The sequence below is a fragment of the Zootoca vivipara genome, chromosome 8, assembly GCF_965207765.1.
Source record: "Zootoca vivipara chromosome 8, rZooViv2.hap1.1, whole genome shotgun sequence".
Taxonomy (NCBI): domain Eukaryota; kingdom Metazoa; phylum Chordata; class Lepidosauria; order Squamata; family Lacertidae; genus Zootoca; species Zootoca vivipara.
This window is the reverse complement of record NC_142591.1, coordinates 50,007,752-50,030,572: the sequence shown is the minus strand read 5'-3', so window position 1 is coordinate 50,030,572 and position 22,821 is coordinate 50,007,752. Positions and strand designations below refer to the sequence as shown.

The 22,821-nt window shown below is 40.1% G+C and overlaps 1 protein-coding gene across 3 annotated transcripts in view; it reads left to right on the top strand.

Moving 5' to 3' along the window:
• Positions 1-19,308, top strand: part of ATP6V1H (ATPase H+ transporting V1 subunit H) — a 34,800-nt gene extending 15,492 nt beyond the window's left edge. For all 3 annotated transcript variants that reach the window (XM_035125427.3, XM_035125428.3, XM_088675491.1), the window contains exons 6-14: positions 1,219-1,323; positions 2,253-2,294; positions 7,346-7,443; positions 9,126-9,318; positions 9,824-10,002; positions 10,932-11,057; positions 12,616-12,717; positions 13,956-14,069; positions 18,929-19,308. In XM_035125427.3, the coding sequence (XP_034981318.2) occupies positions 1,219-1,323; positions 2,253-2,294; positions 7,346-7,443; positions 9,126-9,318; positions 9,824-10,002; positions 10,932-11,057; positions 12,616-12,717; positions 13,956-14,069; positions 18,929-18,989 (1,020 nt within the window). In that variant the 3' untranslated portion in view covers positions 18,990-19,308. The remainder of the gene's footprint in view (positions 1-1,218; positions 1,324-2,252; positions 2,295-7,345; positions 7,444-9,125; positions 9,319-9,823; positions 10,003-10,931; positions 11,058-12,615; positions 12,718-13,955; positions 14,070-18,928) is intronic.
• Positions 19,309-22,821: the final 3,513 nt, after the last annotated feature.

The following is a 22,821-nucleotide window of genomic DNA, read 5'->3' as shown; positions in this document are numbered from 1 at the left end:
TGGTATTTAAGTTTTCCATGGAAGGAACTTAGGCATTCTTAGCTGTATTCCTGCATTATCTGACTAAAATTTTTTTCAGAGACCAAGCCATTTAAACAGGACCAGGGTAAAGAACTTAGTTTTACATGAACATTATTAGATTTAGCTGTAATGCTCAGCCTCTCTCTTTCCCCAAACATTTAGAATGGGACAGTTCGTAAATATAAACTAATGACTAGGTTTTCTTTCTTTTAAAACTGCTAGCCTTTTCTTCTAATGCCCCTTTTCGCCCCTCTCTTTCATGCTGTTGCTCCTCGGGTTGGGAAGAAGCTCCAAATGTTTAGCTAATCAAAAGCCAGCAATAAAATACATTTCAAGGTAGCCATATATTATTATCAATAAAGATCTTGAACCTGCCGGATTAGTAAGAGAGATGATGTGGTAGAGGGGTTATGCTATTTGATTGTCTTCTCACAGGAGTCTTGTGGCTCTTAACAAATTTACTATGGCATAAGTGTTTGTGAACTGCAGCCCTCTTCCTTGGATGCAACTAAGGTTCTTAGATTGTAATGCTCCTGTTTAAAAGGAATTAATATTTAGGAACATAGAAAACTGCCTTATACAGAGTCAGACAGCTGGTCCATCCAGCTTAGTAAAAAGGTAAAAGGTAAAGGACCCCTGGATGGTTAAGTCCAGGCAAAGGCGGTGCTCATCTCACTTTCAGGCCAAGGGAGCCAGTGTTTGTCCACAGACAGCTTTCTGGGTCATGTGGCCAGCATGACTAAACTGCTTCCGGCACAATAGAACACCATGGCAGAAACCAGAGCACATGGAAACGCTGTTTACCTTCCCACCGCAGCAGTACCTATTGATCTACTTGTACTGGCGTGCTTTCAAACTTCTAGGTTGTCAGGAGCAATGGGAGCTCACCCCGTCATGAGGATTTGAACCTCCAACCTTCTGATCAGCAAGCCCAAGAGGCTCAGTGGTTTAGACCACGGCACCATCCGCATCCCTAGCTTAGTACTGTCTTGACAATTGCCAGCGGTTCTCTAGTGTTTCAGAAGAGTCTTTCCCATCTCTGCTTTGAGATGCAGGAAGTTGAACGCAGGATGTTCTACATGCAAGGTGTATGTGCTACCAATGAACAAGGACTCCTCTGCTGTACCCGTTCATGATGTTATTGTAAAATCTATGATAATTTGTGTCTGACTTTATGTTTTCTGCACTTTCTTTCAGGCAGCCAGAATTATTGCCAAGCTAGCAGCTTGGGGAAGAGAACTGATGGAAGGCAGCGATTTAAATTATTATTTCAATTGGATTAAGACCCAGCTTAGTTCACAGGTAATTATATTATAATCTAGTGCAGCTCCCCTTGGCCAACAGCTGGGGATGATGATAGTTGTACGGCAAAACACCTGGAGAGCACCAGGTTAGGATCTGGTGAAATTGCAGTGTTTATAAACAGGTATATTTGGCAGATCTACAAATTCAACTACTTGTATTTAAGCATGATTTAAGCTCATGCTCCACGACAAACTTCTCCTGTGCAAGCCCCAATGAGCTCTTAAATTCAAATCAGTAAATGTATTTAAATCTGAATAATGTCCTTACCTGATTTTTGTGAGTAGTAGTGTGTGCAGCTGCAGTGGGGAATTGTATGGTACACACTAAGTTATTGGAACTTTTCCCTACATTGTGTATTACATTGGCCAGGCTCTTGGGGCAGGATATATTTTGGCTGCTTTGTGTGGTACCAGATATATATTGGTGGAGCTAAATTCCCTATTACTTAAAATACACATATTTTATTGAAACACTCGGCCAATTAAGCATTTTTCAAGTTCATTAATGTAAGAGGATTAAATACTTCAAATGTGCAGAATATCTAAATGTACTGAAGCGTAGCAATGTACAGAAAATGCTAATTACTTGGCTTGAAATGTTGGTACTTTGTGGCTATGCTCTGAGTCAAATGTGGGAAGTGGTGAAAGAGAATAAAGTATTTCCCCTTTTGGATAGTGGGAGCAAATGTGCCATGGCCAACCATTTGGAAGCAGAATAGTAGTCACCCCAGATGTATGACTAACTGCCACACTTGTGAGCAATATTTAGGGGATGGTCGCAAAAATTTATTTCCAAATCAGTCAGGCGTAGGAAAATAAATATATGCATATACAGTATCTCTCTCATTAGGCTATATGTGTATATTTGTACATAAGGTCTGTCTTGTTGCGAATCTTCAAAATGTAACTTTCTCCTTTCCATGCTAGAAACTACGCAGCAGTGGTAGTGCTAATGATCCTGGAACAGATGTAAGTATCTCTGCATAATTTGTTAACCTTTCTCTTGATGCAGTGGGCTAGTTACACTCAAATCAGTGGGAGATGTTGGCCCCGACTACCGTGCCCCGTTGATTTCAAAGGAACTAAAGCATGACTAACTTAAACTGCAGTCCTAACTCCATATATCTTGGAGTGTGCCCCGTGGACTGCATAGGACTTACTTCTGCATAGACATCGTTAGGATCGCACTGTTTGTCTGGCTCCAGCCCAGAGTATTCTTTCTTGTGGGACACTGATGCTAGGAAGGCTCGTGCAGTAACCGGGATTGAAATGTATTTTCCAAATATATTAATGTAGAAGATTTGTACTCTCAAGGCAGTTTACAAATAATGGGTGATACCCATAAACTCAGAGTTCACTGGGACGTGCACACCAACTCACAATTCAACAGCCCTTAGTTTTCTGGCTGATGGGTGGGGCCAGAGCATGCTTCTCTTTGGTTCTACAGTCCTAAGGCAACTGGCACTTGGAGCAGAATATATGTAAAGATCCATGCAGCTGTTCCATCTCTGACCAATAGATGGGTCTTCCCCATGCCGTGATGTTCTTCCTGGGAGGCTGGGCAATGGGGTTCAGCTTCCCAAGGTCCTTTGACTCTCTGGCCAATAAATCAATGGAGACTTTGAATAACAGATCAGATCCAACTAGTTTCTGAGTTTGAGGTTTCTTCCCAGGATCTCTCTGTCTTGTAAATCTCTGCAGCCAGCTCCTCGATCATTTATGGCTGGGATGAGGAGCTTGTGGTCCTCCCAGATGTTGCTGGATTCCAACTCCATCAACCCCAGTCAGATGTGATTTATAATCTAGCAACATCTGGATTTATGGCATGATTGTTTTCAGGGTGATCCTAAGCATGTGGCACTGTCGGATCCCACAGGAATATTATCCATCTTTGCAATTTGGACAATTACTACGATATGATGGCATTGAAATGGGTGAAACTATACGCGCAATAATATTTTATCCTTTATGAAGATCTTATTTGTTTAGCTTATATTTTGATAAGCGAGCAGTCCCACAGTTGTGGAGTGGTTGTTTTTAAAGTAATGAAACCAGGCATAGGTTTGGCTCACTCTCTGGGCACCTGTGCTGTAAAACTGCAACCTGTGATCCCTAGCCCCGCCCCACCTGTTTAGCCTTCGCAGGTTACTATTCTGTTGTTGATGATATTGCAGGAAGTTTTTGTGAGGTTTGATCTGGAGAAGACAGTTCTGTAGTTAACAAATAAAAATAAAACAAGTGTTTCTTATTCATTGGCACAGTAAATTTGGAGGGGAAATGGAGCTCTGCAGAGAACATTGTTGTGCTAAAAATCACTCTCTCCATTTCCTTCTGTGAATACTTGTTAGGTTGTTTAGTCGTTTAGTCGTGTCCGACTCTTCGTGACCCCATGGACCATAGCACGCCAGGCACTCCTGTCTTGCACTGCCTCCCGCAGTTTGGTCAAACTCATGTTCGTAGCTTCGAGAACACTGTCCAACCATCTTGTCCTCTGTCGTCCCCTTCTCCTAGTGCCCTCAATCTTTCCCAACATCAGGGTCTTTTCCAAGGATTCTTCTCTTCTCATGAGGTGGCCAAAGTATTGGAGCCTCAGCTTCACGATCTGTCCTTCCAGGGAGCACTCAGGGCTGATTAATGCTCATGGATTAGCAGTCCATTAAGCTGCAGATGCTTCAGAAAGCGATTGTAAACTGTCATTTATCTCAAAAGCTGTACTGCTCAGTATTGCCACTTGATGTCTCTAAGAAATAAAAAAACATTTCCAGCAATTCAGGCTATACCAAATGTTCTTGGAATCAGAAATGTAATCAGGTGTAATATTTATTATCATGCAATAGCTCATGCAATAGCTGTGCAGTTATGCTGGGGCACAGGGTTGAAGGGAGGGAATAACTGAATGTTTAAAACAACAGTACAGTACTCTGCTTCTAAAATGGGTAAAAGGAAGCTGATTTTTAACTCAATTTCCTGTTCAACTTATTTAAATGAATACTGAGCCAACTTAAGTATTTCTTTGACAGTTGAGAATCTGAGGAGCTTTGGAGTTGATGTGCACATCAAATGACCAGGCAACTCTACGAAACTCACAGGGTGACCTTGGGCTACTGACTGCCTGGCCTACTTCATAAGGTTGTTGTGGGGATTAAATGAGGAGAGGGAGAACCATGTATGCCACTTTGAGCTCCTTGGAGAAAAAGCTGGGATATAAATGCAATAAATAAGGAACTCTTTGCATTCCTTCAGTTTAGCTTGAGGTTTTATTTCATAGAAGCAGTTTATGGAGACTAACCTGAGATAAATGGGCAGCTCTGGAAATGTATTAAAAACACAATTTCTTCTGCACTTAATTTGCAAGGCTTGCTGACAAACCAAGGCATGTTCCTGAGACAGTTCTATCCAGAACAGTTGAGCAAGACAAAGGGAATGCTTTGAAGTTCTCACTACTTCCATAGTGGTCCAGGTCTCTTAGGATTTGTGTGTTTGGGAATCATGAATGGAAAAGCATGGAAGGTTGGACTCCTCATGCTAGTCTGATGTGCCACCAAAGAGTTTTAAGTGTTACCTGAAGGCAGCCCTGTATCAGGAAGTTTTTAATGCTGACAGTCTACTAGTTATGAGGAAAAGTAAGGGGGCTATATCTGGTTGGAACTTTTGATCCTATTTTCACATGTGTTTTGTATGGATATTAAAGAATGGTGAGAATACTACCAGTGATTTTGGTTCTCTGCTGTTTGCTGATGCAATACAAGGAAGGATGGTGGTTTCGGTGAATTGGGGTTATTTATGACTTTGCTTTAAATAGGAGCATTTTTTGAGGTGTAAAGAAAATTGAACCCTGTTGGTCTTATTCAGGCACATTTTCAAACTTTGAATCTAAGTGTAGAGAAAAGCACATATCCTTTACATTGAGATAATGTATCTTCTTCTTTTTAATAAGTTTTTTATTAAAGTTTTTCACAATGCAATAAGATTATTGGAGATAATATATCTTCTGTTGTGTGTACATGGGTTAGGAAGCAGCTCTTCAGCTTCCCAGCTACTGTATTCATAGCAAAATAAACATTGATTACTGTATATTGCGTGTATTCTTTTTCTCTGAAAATGTCATGGCTGCTTGTTGCAAGTTCAGGGACGACTTTGAAAAGAGAGTAGGAGTTTGTGAGTTGTGCTGTAAAACAATGCAGTTCAGTAACTGCTTTGAGGCAGTTTGACAATGCAGTTGAAGCCTTACAAATATGCCCCGGGTTCCATAGTTGTTTGGATACAACTTTGGAATAGAGACAATGCTTTCAAATGAACAATTAATCTATTGAATTACAGGTCCTTGGATTCCTGTTGACAGTGATCTGCATTCAGTAGTAGCTTGGGCTAACGCTTATTTGTTTCTGTTCCATTTCATTTATATGCTTTGAAATGTTGTTGCTTGGTAATTGTTCTTAAAAGCCTGACTTTGCTCTGTGTCAGAGATGGGCAACCTCTTTTTTCTATCATGGGCTGCATTGCCCTGTGGATAATCTGTCGGGGATCCCAGGCCAGTTGGGGTGAAGCCAAAGCTGATGTTGGGTGAAGTGATGGATTTAATTCATCTGGAATGAATCTGCTTCAGTTTCCCCTGTGGCTGCCTCTGATTAGAATTCTCAATCCTAAGAAGGCAAACTCAGCAGTAAGCCCCACTGGGGTTGGTGCATTTATTCTCAATTAAGTATATAGAAGGGATTTCGTTAGCACAACAGACTGATAGAGCTATGTTTCTAGAAAGCAAGTGAAGGTACTTTCCTTTGGAATTGGGGGAGGGATAGCCACTGTGGTGCTCTCTAGATGCTGCTGGCCTACAACTCCCTTCAGCCACAGCCACTGTGGCCAATGGTCAGGGGTGATAGGAGCTGTAGTCCATCAACATCTGTAGGACACCAGGTTGTGGAAGTCCATTCCAAAACCAAAGCGTTCCAAAACCAAGGCACGCTTTTCCATAGAAAGTAATGCAAAGTGGATTAATCCGTTCCAGACTTTTAAAAACAACCCCTAAAACAGCAGTTTAACATGAATTTTACTATCTAACGAGACCGTTGATCCATAAAATGAAAGCAATAATCAATGTACTGCAGTCACACAATCAATCAATAGCTGAACTGAGTTCCACACAGTCACAAAAACAAAAGAGCTGCAAAAACAAAATAAATAGCAAAAACAGACAGACCTCAGCATAACACTCAAAACGGAAGTGTGGCACTCAAAACGGAGCATGTTCAGCTTCCCAAAAAAGTTCTCAAACCGGACAGTTACTTCCGGGTTTGCAGTGTTTGAGTTCCAAGTTGTTTGAGTACCAAGGCGTTTGAGAACCAAGGTATCACAGTACACGCATACACAACAGAAGCCTACCAAATTGTTCTCAAACAGCTGGGTGGGGAAAAGCCACACAATCATATATATAAAACAAATAATTATCCAAGAAAATTATTGCCACTTATAGTTGTTCTGAAACCATGTAGGAAGAAGTGGGGAACTTTTCTAAAAGCTAGGGAAAATGAGGGAATCTTAAAAGGAAGGAAGGAACTCTGAAGGAATTGAAGAACTCTGAAGGAATTGAAATATTTTTCATTAAGCATCTAATAAAAGACTTTCTTGGGAGCAGAGGGGAAAATATGTGGAAATCAGGCAGAATATGTTAACGCTTGTTCAGTGTTGGCTAGGTTGTTGTAACTCTTGTTCAGTGTCGGCTAGGTTTTTGCTGCTGAAGTGTGGGATCTCACAGCCTACCTAAGTGAGAGGCCTGGTAAATAAACTGATTATTGATAATTTGAATTTGATTCTGCCTAAGGATACTTAAGTAGCACTGTGGCATGAATAAACACAACTTTGGAATAACAACAGGCACTGATGGCAATGGGCTGGCTTTTGTTACAGTAAAAGAGACAGTGATAACTGGAGACTTCTCAGTTCTCACACTTACCAGTACCTGTTTTCAGTGCAACAACAGGATATATGTATTTTTTGTAATGCTGTATTCTTCTTTCATGTAGAGTTCACAATATGTCCAGTGTGTCGCTGGGTGCTTGCAGTTGATGCTCAGGGTCAATGAATACCGTTTTGCATGGGTCGAATCAGATGGAGTTAGCTGGTGAGTATTTGTTGTACAGAAAAAGATGAGCTTCTAGTATATCCATGATGAAAGTGTTTTCCTACTGACTTATGTATTCTGTTGAGCTGTTAAGAGAGTCCGTAGGATAAGTTTGCAAATCTAAAACAGTGTTGTACAGTTGTACCTTGAATCCCAAACGCCTTGGCTCCCGAACAAATCAGCTCCCAAACAATCGAAACCCGGAAGTGAGTGTTCCGGTTTGCGAATGATTTTCGGAAGCTGAACATCTGGCATGGCTTCCACAGTTTATGATTGGCTGCAGGACCATCCTGCAGCCAATCGGAAGCTGTGCTTTGGTTTCCAAATGTTTTGGAAGTCGAATGAAAAGCCTTTGACACAGTCCGTAACCATAGCTACTGAGTAAACTTAGCAGTCATGCAATAGAAAGACTGGTTCTGTTCTGAGAGACCAGGAAAATCTGTGGCTCTCATACTTCCTCAGCCAGTATGGCTAGGGGTTTGGGATGATGGCCATATGGAGGGTGAAATGTTAGCAAACCCTGTTCCAAAAATTCTGTTAACTATGCTCAGTGATGCAGTGGTAAATTTTGAAGTGTTATCACGGCAGCCCATATACAGGCCCAAAGGAAAGTTCAAAAATGCTGGCAGCATAATTTGTATTTTTAGTAGGGCTAGCATGACTATACTGTAATTTCAATGTTTCACGGTAGCAAGCACCATTATATACATCAGTGTATATAGGTTCAGATTTCAAACACATTCAGCTTTAAGAAAAGATCTTAAGCCAGTTAAAATGTAACCTTTAGCTTTCACTTAGAAATGCAAACTATCTTGCAAAGAAGTGTTACCATTTGAACTCCTAGTGTGAAGTTGGAACTTCATCAAAGAAAAGGAAGGCAATACCAGCCTCTACTTGATTATTTCTCTCATTTCGAGACTTCCTCTGTATTCTGATTTGTCACAAAACAACAACAACAGCGAAACCCTGCAGTTTCAGTATTGCCTTATTCATTTGCTGGAGCAAGGAGGGTCCATCAGATACCCTGTTGTTCCAGCAGATGATTTCACCTCTGCTGTGAATAAAGTAACTGAGCTTTGCTCCCTTGCTCCCTCCTCTACTCTACCCTACCCCTGGCAGACTAAATTGCATTCTATTGTTTGGCTGTTTAGTGTTTGCTAATTTGTTTAGTGTCTCTCTAATTTGTATGGAAGTATATTGTGGGACCCAGGTGGCGCTGTGGTTAAACCACTGAGCCTAGGGCTTGCTGATCAGAAGGTCGGCGGTTCGAATCCCTGTGACGGGGTGAGCTCCCGTTGCTTGGTCCCAGCTCCTGCCAACCTAGCAGTTCGAAAGCACGCCAAAAATGCAAGTAGATAAATAGGAACCGCTACAGCGGGAAGGTAAATGGCGTTTCCATGTGCTGCTCTGGTTTGCCAGAAGCGGCTTTGTCATGATGGCCACATGACCTGGAAGCTATAAGCCGGCTCCCTCGGCCAATAATGCGAGATGAGCGCGCAACCCCAGAGTCGGTCACGACTGGACCTAAAGGTCAGGGGTCCCTTTACCTTTACCTATATTTGTGAAAGGCTTTTCTTTTACAAACTCAATGTGTCTGGAAGTGAAGATTTTACATTCTGAATTATAGGATAGTGAGCAGCTACCTAATGGTATGTTTCCTATGCTTTCCCCCTGCTCTCTAGTATTATGGGAGTATTGAGCAACAAATGCGGTTTCCAGCTTCAGTATCAGATGATTTTCTCTATCTGGCTGCTGGCATTCAGTCCTCAAATGTGTGAATATTTGCGGCGTTATAATATTGTCCCAGTCCTGTCTGACATCCTTCAGGAATCTGTAAAAGAGAAAGTCACACGGATCATTCTTGCAGCATTTCGGGTGAGTGAAGTATATAGACTACAAATTCTTTTGTAGGGTGGGGGGGCTTTAGGTCTGGGGGCCAAATGCAGCCTTCTGGGCCTCTGTGGCTCTCTGGACTTTCCTCAGGCCACATTTTCCACTGGCACTGCCTCACACTCTCCTTGACTGTTTTTGCCCAACAAAAGTGTGTTCTTGAAGACCGAGAATGCCTTCTGCTTTCCTAGATATAAGAGGTGTGTATACAGAAACCAGCTATTGTGCAAAGGTAAAAATTTACACTCCGTGGTCCACCCACATGAAACTAGGATGATGTCTGAACACTCCTCAGTATGCTATGCCGTCTTCTTGATACAGAACTGTAAAGAATGCTAGCAGGATGTGGCAGGAAATGACAGTAGGGTCAGTTAAAATATAGAGGGAGCGCCAATACACAGAGAATACTATCAATACCTTTTTAATTCATGGCTATCAATACCTTTTTAATTCAGGGTCTGACACCGTTTGGTTTTGTTTTTCTCTCCAGAATCTTCTAGAAAAGTCTGTTGAAAGAGAAACTCGCCAGGAGTATGCTCTTGCCATGATTCAGTGCAAAGTTCTGAAGCAGCTGGAGAACTTGGAACAACAGAAATACGACGATGAGGACATAAGTGAGGATATAAAGTTTCTGTTGGACAAACTTGGGGAGAGTGTGCAGGACCTCAGGTAAATTTTGTCTTCGGTGTCTAATGTTCAAATTGATACAAGGAGGGGCCTCCTTGGGGTATAGGCTCCTCACCGAAGCACCTGTCAAGATCAAATGGAGGCCTAGTTATTGGAATGATAGCTTGTCTAGTGATTGTTTTCAGCAATTCTGTAGATTCTAAAGACCGTATGAAAGAAATAACTGTAAGACCAAGCAGGCTTTTAAAAAAACAAAACAAAACAAAAAACCCAAACAACCCAACTTCGCATGATTTGTACCTTGGGATGGTATCAGATTCAAGTAACCGTAAAACTACAAAATAGTAATTACATTTGTTATTACCATAAGTAGGCTTCATTTTACACCTCATTTGGGAGTGCCTCATCATCTTATATAATATCAAAATAAAGTACCAAAACAGAATGCTTTAAGTGCTGAAGGAGTTGTGTTTTTTAAAAAATCAACAGACACGGCATGTAATTAATAATAATAATAATAATTATTGGAAATCAGAATTGCTGTGCCTTCAAAAATAAAAGAATATGGCTTTGTGGTTTTAAATTTGGCTAAGCACCAAACTGTTGTCCTAGGTTATTAGAAAATGACCATGCACATACATAGTAACGGCTAGATTGCCATTTTCCAAAGCTGGTTGTATGGCCTGGGAGAGAAGCACATGTTAATTGGAGTAAGGAATGTTTTTCCCATTATGGCAACTTCCTGGAAGCAAACTCCAAATTGGATCTGAATGTTCTAGGCTACAATCCTATCTTTGTAATGCAAAACTATCAGCAACAGAGAAAAATCTGGAAAAATTGACTCCTTTAGCTTCAATCTGGCCAAATAAAAAGTTCATGGTAAATAGGCCACATTCATCCCAATGAAAATATGCTTCTATTTGTAACCTGCACTTCATTCCTCATTCTCTTATGTTCGGTTTATTTTGCAGCTCGTTTGATGAATATAGTTCTGAGCTCAAGTCAGGGAGACTAGAGTGGAGCCCTGTTCACAAATCTGAGAAATTTTGGCGAGAGAATGCTGTAAGATTAAATGAAAAGAATTATGAACTGTTGAAGTAAGTTCTTCTGATATATCCCTGCTTCAATTGAATTGTTGTGTTGATCAGAGTAACCAAAGTTTCATTTAGGTAGAGGGACTATAATACCATTTTCAATAAATGGTTCCCCTCTTAGAAAATGTCTCAAGTGAGCACAGTGAGAGAGAGAAAAACTGTGCTGCTTTGCATGGTATGGAAACTAAGTTAGGAGCCTTAGCTCAGAGGGCTGTATCCAGCTCCCATTACTGCAAGGACTTATGCCTGCACAACAGGATTTTCACTGCTTCTTCCTGCAGCCCCCCCCCCCCCCCAAATCTGTTCTGGGTGTTCTGCCAGCCCTCTGGAGCAGATTTCTTTTTGTGGAGAGAAGAAGGAAAGGAAGTCCTGTTGCACAGGTGGATGTCCTTGTGCTAATGACACAATTTCATAGGATACAATCTATGAAACAATCTGTTTTCTTTTTGGAGCACAGGTCAATTTGTAAGAGCATTGACTTGCTTCTTAAATTAAATGTGGCTTGATTCTAGAACAGCAAATGTATGGTTTCGATATATTTAGACACGTCCTTGAGATTGCTGGAAACTATTAAAGATTGGGTTTGTGACTAATGGCTGTGCTCTGATGTCCCCCCCCCCCCAAAGTTTTCCCCCTATTGGTAACCTTATCATTGCTGTAACATCTGAATGTAGCATAAATATCTGTTCATTGTAGTGTCATACTTGCCTGTTCAGGAATATGCATTATTCATTCCAAATGAGATAATCAGTCAAGTGTCTGTGCTGTGATGTCTTGGCTTGGATGCTTCAGCTGTATGTAGATATGCCTTGCAGATCAAAGGGCTTAGCTGAGCATGAAGCAAAGTGGTAATTAGCAGCAACACTGGTTTTGTCTTCATTGAAAGTTGAGCGAACGTAATTAAGTATATTACTGGTTCTTTAGTTTATCGTTCAGTGTACAATTCCTGAAAAGTTATCTGTGAAATGAGTACAGTTCCCTCTCCCCACAAAGGCTTATTTGAATTTTTGCATGGCAGACTAATAAGATTAGAATTTACCAGAGAATGTATTAAGAATTTACAGCTGAACACATTTGCTAAAAATGTGTTGGGCATTATCTAGATGATTTGGGATAGCATTCAACTAAGGCATACTTGGAACCGACTGACTGAAATCAGTGATGTTAAGTTAGTCGTGACCAAGTCCATTGATTTCACTGGGGTGGAATCTACACACATGTTTAAAACATTGTGGAAATGCTTTTAAAAAAAATCGTTTTGAAAAATGCATTGAATTTGCTATAGCTCACAGTCACCATCTAGTGTCACAATTGTATATTGCACTTAACAACACATTCAGAACATTTTATTTACAGCTGTATAGTAGAGTCCTAGGTCCACCCTGAGTGTGATTTTGAAATATCTCTCAAAATATTTCTGTGCTACTGTGTGAATCTAGAAAAGTTGTGCAGTACTGAAGTAACATGGCAGGGGTTTGTTGAGTTTTATTAATTTTTGTATGCTATATTTTGTACACTCCTTAGTGAATAAGGATCTTGTATATTTGCAATCCTATTGTAGAATCTTGACAAAGCTTCTGGAGGTATCAGATGATCCTCAGGTCTTGGCTGTAGCTGCTCATGATGTGGGAGAATATGTCCGACACTATCCTCGAGGAAAACGGTGTGGAAGGCTTTTTCTTCTCTTTGCTTAGCACCTGAGTTAATGCAAGAGCCATTGCTTATGACACAAGGAACAGTTAGTGTAACCTTTTGTTAGACCTTACTATAAAGTATCAGTGGATGGTTTAATTTGATTTTAAATTTATGCATGTGAGATGCTTTTAGTAACATTTTTATATGACTATTTGAATTTTATTAAGTATTGTGATTTTTAGTGAATGATCTCTTGTAAACTTCTTGATATGAGCCACTTTGATCATAGTTCACAATGGAAAAGTGGCATGCAAATGAGTTGAGCTAAAATGGACTGAGATGCTTGTGCTGAAGAAGCACCCATATTTGCTTTCCAAACTAATCTTACTTCACCAAACCTTTATTAGGCATTACAAGTATAGGCCATCATAAAACATCCAGATATAAAATTTTAAAATATACAAATAAACAGCCATGTAAAATATATGATGACAAGGATTTTCATTGGGATTTCTTCCCGCTAAATAGGGCCATTCACCACTCTAAGGAATACTATTGCTAAAAACTCAGCCACCTTTGCAGTTACTTCCAGGTTAATGTCAGACAGATAGAATCTGATATTTTCGTTGTGTCATGATGTTAGATTTCCCAAAAAAGGGAATAACAAGCGTTTGCTTAGCTGGTTGTGCAATGGACAGTAGAAAAGGATATGTTCTACAGTGTCTGCACATTCAAACAACATTGCAATGTTTATCATTTTTGGGGATGTTTAAATAACTGCCCTTGACAAAAGCTGAGGGGAAAATGTTCAATCGGGTTAACATAAAGGCCCTGCGTTGGGCTGGAATTATTTATTTTGAGATATAAGTGACCCTGTTACCTTTTGTAGTTAAACCATAGAACTTGGGGGAGCAAATTTTATTTACAGCTGACTCGATGTTTTGTTTTTCCAAACTAATCCATGGGCCTTATTAAGCTGTCAAATAGGAAGTTTTAAAACAGCATATTGAAGCTAGTTGAGGGGAATTCAGTTGAAGTAGTAGACAGCGGTGGGGAATCTTTACTGACAGGCAGGCAGGATCCTAACCTCCCCCACCTTGCACATGGGTCCGCTGGAAATTTGTGGTGTTGGTACTGTAAAGTAACTTAAAATGGTGTGAGGTTGGCGGCCACTAGCAATCAGAAGCGGAAGGAAACCTGAAAACACACAACACCCACACCTGACCACTACCTCTGTTTTACCCATGCTCTCTTCTCTTTTTTTAGTGTGATTGAGCAACTTGGTGGAAAACAGCTTGTAATGAACCACATGCACCATGAAGACCAACACGTTCGCTATAATGCCTTGCTTGCTGTGCAGAAGGTGATGGTCCACAACTGGTATGTGACAACTCCCTTTCACTTTGGGGTTTTTATTTTATTTTATTTATTAGATCTTCATCATAAGATCTCAGGGCAGGAGTTCTTTTTGGGAATGTGTGAAACCAAAATGAATGACATCCCTCTTGGGGGTTACAATAAAACTTTGGTACCCTCTCCCACTGAAATGATAACAATTTTAGAATTAACTCAGCTACTGGCAGTAGTGTCATTGTTAAGTTAAATTTAGCGACTCTTCTGCTGTCTTTTTCCACTATTAGCCCCCCCCCCATTTTGTTATGTAATGAAAATTGAAGTAGACAGTGTAAAACAGAATATATGATTCCTTTTTGTTTCCTGACATTTAGAATGCCTGTTTTTCCCCCCAGCCTTTATTTTTGTTAGAATTTCTTGCAGCAGGATCCATTTATATGTCTAGCAGATCTTTGGTGAACAGAAATGCAAGATGCATTTGTATTTTTCTAACAGCTGAACTGAAAGAAATAGATTTTTGTTACAAAGTTGTTAAAAGGTTTCTGAACTGATTTATTTTGTTTAACAAAATGTATGTACAACTTGCTTGTTAAAAAAATAAATAAAACTTTTTAATGGTTTATAAAACATGAAATATATTGATAAAAAATTGTTAGATACAGGTATCGGTAAGCGTTTGAAGGTGATTGAAATGAACAGTAGCTAAAAAGAGATAAACTACATGTACCTTCTAAATGTCTGGATAGGGTTACCTGAGCAAAAATGTTTTAAGCAGCTGCCGAAGAGAGTATAGCCTGCCGGATATCAAAAGGCAGAGAGTTGTACGTGTTGTCAAACGAAACAATTTATTTCTTAGGATAGTTTTATAAACTTTTGTGCACATATGCAGGGCATTAGGAAACAGATTATTTAGCCTTGTTTCTTAATGGGTTTTTGGGAAAACTTTTTCAGCTGTAGCAACTTAGTTGAAACTTATTGCAAGTAATACAGACACATCAGTAGCACACCCCCTCCATGTGCTACCCCATTATACTTTGTAAAATTTATATACTAGAGAAAAGGCAGACTGCCTGCCTGCCTAGTATGTATCGGATCATTACAGGCAATTACCATCATCCTATTCCTTGGGAATGGAATAAAGAAATTTCCTAATGTCGTTCTTCAAGATGTGTAATCCACTACTCCTGTTACCTAACCACTATAATCAACTACCTCTGTCCTGTGTATACTCTAGAAACATACAGAAGAGAAGTTAAGCATGGTAAATCTAACTTTGTAGTCAAAACAAAATTTAAAAAATCCTTCCAGTAGCACCTTAGAGACCAACTAAGTTTGTCATAGGTATGAGCTTTCGTGTGCATGCACACTCCTTCAGATACGCTGAAACAGAAGTCACTAGACCCTATGTATAGTCAGAGGGTGGGGAGGGGTATTACTCAGAAGGGTGGTGGGAATGGGTGATTGGCTGATAGGAGTGGTAAACCTGTTGGCGACTGTTAACGTCTGCTATTGGTCTTGCAGGAAAAAGCAAGGGGTGAGGTGCTAAAGAAAGCTTTATCATGTATAATGAGATAAGAATCCAGTGTCCTTATTCAGACCAGGTCTCTCCATGGTTTTAAGCTTAGTAATGAGTTGCAATTCAGCAACTTCTCTTTCCAATCTGTTTCTGAAATCAGACCAACACGGCTACCTACCTGTAACTAACTTTGTAGTGTTGCATCCCTCCTTTTCCTCAGTTCCCATTACCTGTCATGACGTTTCAGAAGGCCTGCAAGGCTTTTACCTCTGTACTCTTTCTGTGCAATTGAAAGTGCAAGGAATACAGTTGTACCTCCGTTTATGTAACCCAGGGACCAGCAAACCTTTTCAGCAGGGGGCCGGTCCACTGTCCCTCAGATCTTGGGGGCGGACGGGGCGGACTATATTTTGGAAAAAAATATGAACAAATTCCTATGCCCCACAAATAACCCAGAGATGCATTTTAAATAAAAGGACACATTCTACTCATGTAAAAACATGCTGATTCCCAGACCGTCTGCGGGCCGGATTTAGAAGGCGATTGAGCTGCATCCAGCCCCCGGGCCTTAGTTTGGGGACACCTGATGTAACCCTCTGGTTACGTAAACTTTGGGATGCACGTGGCAAACCCGGAAGTATTTTACCGGGTTTCGACGCACGTACATACGCAGAAGCAGTCCTCAGGTTGTGGAAACCTCAGGATCCGACCGGACCTCCGGAATGGATCCTGTCCACAACTGGAGGTACCACTGTAATGACAAAGAGCAGAGCTCACACCCTCTTAACCATTACACTGAGTCGATTGAGATGATATGGGTGCAGACTGGTTTTTATCCTTAGCATCACGTAAAAACAAAATTCATTGATCAGCACCCCCACATTCGTACTATGGTACAACTTATGGCCCAGTCCCATTATGAGGATGGACTTTTTAGACCACAGGCAAAGAACAAGGCTCAATATAGAAAGAATCACTGTCTGTGGCCTTGGATCTTTCCCTTCCAGGTAATAGTCCCACCCCCCCACTAAACTTCAGCACCCAACATTTCTCCCATAATAGTTGTTTCTCTTGTAGCCTCATATTCCTTTCCACCCACTCCAGTTTTTAAACTGAAAATACCCACTGTTTGGAAATATAACTTTGTGGATTGTTACTAAGAAGGCCTATGACTGTGTCGTGTTTTTTGTCTCGAATCTCTCATCCACGTGGGAGATGGCTACGTAATTCAATCCATTCTATCATGGAAAATTGGAACATAAAATGAGGTGAACTTTGTGATTAGCTCTTGGCCAATATATATCCCACCAAGAGTTGCATCTGTTTGGTTGTGGTCAGCTGGATCATCAAGCTGTGTTTCACTTAGGTTTCAATTCTACACTCTACTTACCTTTTAAGGCCCTATGAGGTTCAACAGGATTTACGTCTGAGTAGACATGTGTAGGTCTGCACTGTTAATAATGTACTTTTGTAGCAATTGGTGATTCTATTAAAAAACATAACCCTCGGAGAGTGAGGAAAGTACAGCAAATACATCCAAACCTGATACAGTTATGTAATTGATCTGTGATACTCTTAATAACTAAACCGATAAAATGCACAATTGACTATATATTTCACTGGTTTTGAAAAGTCAAGTAATTTAGGTACTATTGATTTTAAATAGGATTCTGAAGCAATATGACATTGATGATGAAGCTGTTTCTAAATTAACAAGCATGTGAATGTCTGCTATGTGGGTCATAATTAGCTTTGCGGCCATGTGAAGCTACATAAAATATTTTTATGTTTGAAATTAATATTCTGTATCTTCCCCTGTGAGTTTCTCAATACATCCCCGTATTTCCCCTGCTGAAAAAAGACATCTTGTACTTCCCTGTTTCTGGGGTTTCATTTTGGGATACTGCTCTACACTTCTTCTTTAATTAATGTTTGTTTTTCAATCTCAATATCCCAGAATTTCATACAGGGGAACTGAAACAGCATTTGTTTGCCAATGACAGTAATTTATTTTCCAATTTCTATATTGAAGGAAATGGTACTTTAGACTATGTCTCAAGCAAAGTTTAATTAAGGTTCAGTCAGTCTCAATTTATTTCAGCTTCTTAAAATTATGTTGCTATGTGTAAAAATGCACAAATTTGTTTTCTGTTCAGCTTGGTAAATGTGTCTTGATTCATGTAGATTCATATTGGATTACTGAAGCAAATAAAGCATCAAGTCAAATTTAAATTAGAATTTAGAAGACATCTTTAATCTAGCATTGCAGTATAAGTGAGCACCTTAACAGCACTTTACAAATAAAAACCTAGACATGATTGAGCCAAAGTCCAACACTAGCCAAATTTTGTTGTATGCTGATATAAATGGAGGCGAGTGTTCAGAATGTGTTTTTACACTTTAAATCAATTGGACATTCCTAACTTTCTCCCCCACTTATACCTTTGAAAGTTTTGCCCCTCTCTTGATTGGACTGGGAAAATGTGTACCGATAATGCTTTCAAAAACCGAAAACTTGAGTATAAAATTAGTTGTAGAAGAATCTTGGTACAGAGAGATGTGAGCAACTGAAATTTCATTGTGCATATTTCATTCTCCCAAGGTCACTGGGCTGTATCTCAGTAGAACAGCATCTGCTTAGCATGCAGAAGGTCCTAGGTTCAATCACTGGCATATCCAGGAAGGACTGGGACTTTTTGATAACCTGGAGAGATGTTCCCAGTCCATCTAGCTCAGGATTGTATGCAAAGGTTTTAACTCTGTAGAAGGCATCTTCTGGTGTTCCCATGCTTTTACATAAACTGGATGGAAGGAAAGCTACTAAGTGATGAGCAGCAGAACGGTGTGTTTCAAGATCTTTTGAAAGGTGGCAGCTGGAATAAAAAGCACAAATAAAAAGCTAGCTCTGAGTAGGCAGATTACATGAGCAGCACAAGCAGAACAGTACCATCTCGGCAGTTTGTGGCAGGCCATTTTGCTAGAAGAAGTTGTACAGTATGCCTGAATTCTCCAGCCTAAGTGTGTCCCTGTTTTTCTAATTCTGGGAAATGGTTGCACATGTTCTGAGATTTAACATAAGCAGTAAAATCTGAAACTATCACAATGGAACACATTGCTGGTATAAACTAGTGTGGCTAATGTTAAGAAATTTGAGTATATATTTGTTGTTTTTTAATGTAAAATTCCGACCTGAGGCATTTAGCAAAACTGGCATCTCAGTGGAACTGCTGTGGGCTAGTTGGGGCAAGAAATTGCCTACTTCTTGGGCATTGCCTTTTGAAAACAGTAACCGCAACTTCCTTCCTTCAGAAAACTCTCATTAAGTATTCATCATTTAAAAATGTCTCGCCTACCCCTTGTTTTCTTTCAGGGAGTATCTTGGAAAACAGCTACAGTCAGAGCAGCCTCCAACTGCCACAGCACGAACCTGAGTCTGTCCCTTGGCGGGAAATAACTGGAGTAACAATTGCTATCTTGAAGTGCGAGTAAGAAAATGATGTGATTGCAGTTTCTTCACTGCCTACCCTGCTATTGTGTAGATTTCTTCCTTGTTATTCTTCCAGTATTGTTGCCAGCGGTAAAAAGTAATCTAGTAAACAGTTTCTGGCAGTTTGCTAGCTGAAGCCCTTCAATATTGCAAAAAATATACAAGAAATATAGCTGATATATGTTGCCTTTATTTTATGTATTTATTGTCTCCAAGTAAGAAAAAAAGAGAAAAAAGCATTAAAGAATAATCATTCCATATCATGAATTGTCTCTGTGTTGCCTGTTCTTCACTTGGCTGTGAATAGTATTGTTCAGAAAGCAACATTTCAATTAATTTAGTTGACAGAATGATTGTTAAAGCTACACATGAAAACAGTAAAAGACCAATTCTTCATGCCCACTGGTGTTACCAAGAAGCTCAGTTCAGCTGGAACTCTGTACGTACATATTCTGAGCAATGAAAACATTGTCGTGGCCACCAATGTGAACCAGCACTCGAGAGCTGTAGGCACACTGCAGCCACCCAATTAACTCCAGAATTCAAGTGCAACAAACACCCTTAATTTGGTCATTCGTCTCATTTTGTGAGTCAGTAGCTTCCACCTGATAAGCATATCTTGCATTATCCTGTTGCATTTTCATTGCATTGAAATTTTCATTGCATTGAAATTTTCATTGCATTGAAACTTACCTAGTTTCAATGAAGGCAAAGAGCATCATGCTAAAGATAACAATAAACTGAGCACTTTCTCATGTGGTATGACCATTAACTTGACCTAGGATGTCCCTGGAATCTCTCTTCTACCTTGGACTCTCAGGTCCAAGCCTTTGGGGGAGGGGAATCGAATTCAGGGAGAGGCCTTTTAAGTTTTCCCTATCACTGGATCCATGGTACATCTTCCATTCATTCTCCTTTTTGGAATGCCCCCACACCACTTCTTTTCAGATGCTGTACTCCTGTGATAGACCATGGGAGATGACTTCTTTATTCCGTCTGCTTAAGGTTTATCTAGATTCTTTCCTTGCCCCTTCCCTCCTTGGGTTCCCTTGCCTCTGCTTGTTATTTGTTTCAGGGCTGGAAATAGATGGTTGTGGAAAGGGATTTACAATGAGGTTGAACTATCAGCCCACCCCACTTAATATCACCTTTCTGGTAGACATAAGGATTGTTTTAATGAATTACTCCTCCTTTGCCAAAGCATGTAATCCCAGCTATGATCATGTATTTGTGCTTGTCAGAAATTCAGAGCTTTGGGTCTCAGCAATGCCACTCGCCGTCCTCACGAGGACATGCAGCTATTGCATCTCACTTTCCTTACTTTTCTGCAATTTCTGTGTTTCTTTGACTCCAGTGAGATGGGGAAGCCTCTATTTTGCATGTTAACATTACCCACTTAATGGATTCTTTCATTTTTCCCATAGCAAAACTGGGTGTTTAAGACATTGCCTCGTAGTTCTGCATTAGGTGACTTTCCACCTCTGGTCTCCTCCCTCTATCACTGTAATGGTAACTAAGTGTATGGCAATTCATGGCTGAAATAGCCTGTGTAATGAATTTTCTCTTCTGTGTTTCTATAGTGGCATTCCAAGTCACAAAGCCATTGTCATTGCCTCTATATCACTGTATATTGACATAGTATCTTTATTGAGTTATAAATAAATTGCTATAATTGCAAGAATGGTGTGGTCATTGCTGGCTCTCTGGATCAAGCATGCCAATATAGGTCAGTGCAACTTTTCCCCCAAATCAAAGCAAGAGTCTTTTGAAATTCATCTTCCTCCTGGCCGGAGTTCTTGCAATTTACTGTTTATTTCTGGATTTCACCAAGAACTCCAATTTCTACAGTATTTCCCAAAATCAGCATTTTAGTGAATGCAAGTATTAAGAGCTCATCTGAATGAGTGTACGGGTGCACGTAACTAGCTGAACTGGTAACACTGGGTGGTATAATATATTTAGAATTGTGAAATAATAATAATATTATTAGATCCAAGAATTGCCATCTTCACAAAAATTGGCGTACTATAAATTTATTTTTCGTGTATCTCTCGCCCCCTCCCAAATTAATGCCTCATTTTGCATTATGTGAAATATGTTCATAACAGTTGCTCTTGTATACTTCCTGGGGATATATGGATATGTGAAAAGTGTGCAAATTGCTAAACAAATATCTGTGTGCATGAGGAAAAAACCTGGTAACTGAGAGTGGATATGTAGTAACAGAGGGGAGAGAACATGCACACACCATGCAGATACCATCCTATCAAGGATCACCCACTTTGGAATAAAGGAACACTGGTGTAGGCAGTAGACATTGTTTTGGGATCAGGAAAGCAAAGTGGGCACTTGCACCAACCACACACACACACACACCAGATCTGAGCTACCCATTGTGCAAGAGAGCACCCCTGCAAAGACATAGCTGAAGTCAAACTGACAAGTGAACAATCAATAAATTGCTATCTAATTGTATAGCTTGTTGGTTGTTTAGTGAATTAATGAATTGATACAGACCTTTATAATTTATTTTGGAGTTTGTAGCTGGCTGGTGTTAGGGGATATTAATCATTGTGCTTTGTATTAAGTACAATTTATTAAGATTAAGTACACGTATTAAGATTTAAATATACCTAACTATATTTGAATATACGAGACACGGGTGGTGCTGTGGTTTAAACCACTGCACTGCTTGGACTTGCCGATCAGAAGGTTGGCGATTTGAGGCCCCGCGTCGGAGTGAGCTCCCATTGTTCGGTCCCAGCTCCTGCCAACCTACCAGTTCGAAAGGACACAGTGCAAATAGATAAATAGGTACCGCTCTGGCAGGAAGGTTAATGGTGTTTCCGTGGGTTGCTCTGGCTTCTCCAGAAGCGGCTTAGTCATGCTGGTCACATGACCTGGAAAAACTCTGCGGAAGCAGACAAACGCCGGCTGCCTTGGCCTGTAAAGCGAAATGAGCGCCGCAACCCCAGAGTTGTTTGTGACTGGACTTAACTGTCGGGTACCTTTACCTTTACTTAAGTTAGTGTGCATGAGAAGTTTGAAGCAGTATACGTTTATTCCAGTTGGCATCAGTAGTGTATTTGAATTGATTTTATGCATGTGCTGTTATTGTTTTTAAATTTCTTCCATGTGCAATTGTGTTAACCTTTTATGTATTTTCTACATTTTCTAATATATTGTAAATCACTTTGAGATGCCTCATGGCAAATGATTCATAAATGAGATAAATACTACTACTAAATAGATCTTGAAAATCAGGTTACACAGCAGAAGAAATGAAAGAAGACCTAGAACTTTGAGACTTTACTTTTGGATAGATACTGGTATTGCAGTGGCTGGTGCACAGCCTAGGAATTTTATGCTGCTGTAAAGAGCTTCTGGGGTTGCCATGTCAAGCAGATGTATTGCACTTGTTCAACTTGGCAGTTATAAATAAGCGACCAGAGTAGCCACAAGGGTGGCAGAACTTTCACTATTTAAAATGAATTTCAACCCCCTTTTCAAAGGCCCTTCATCTTTTCATTTCCCAATAGCCTTGGGGTACTTAAAATACTTCTATAATTCTTTGTAATCCATCCTAGAAGTTGGTTAGAAAATCACCGAAGGTCTACTATATATTGTATTTTGCCTAGTGGTATACTTGTGGCACGACTCTCATATTGTACCTCTTCTGAATATAGCTATGGAGTTATATATTAAATGCTTGCATGTAGCTCAAAATGTTTGTTTGAGACAATTGAGTTTGTATGGTGATACAGTCATAGTTACGG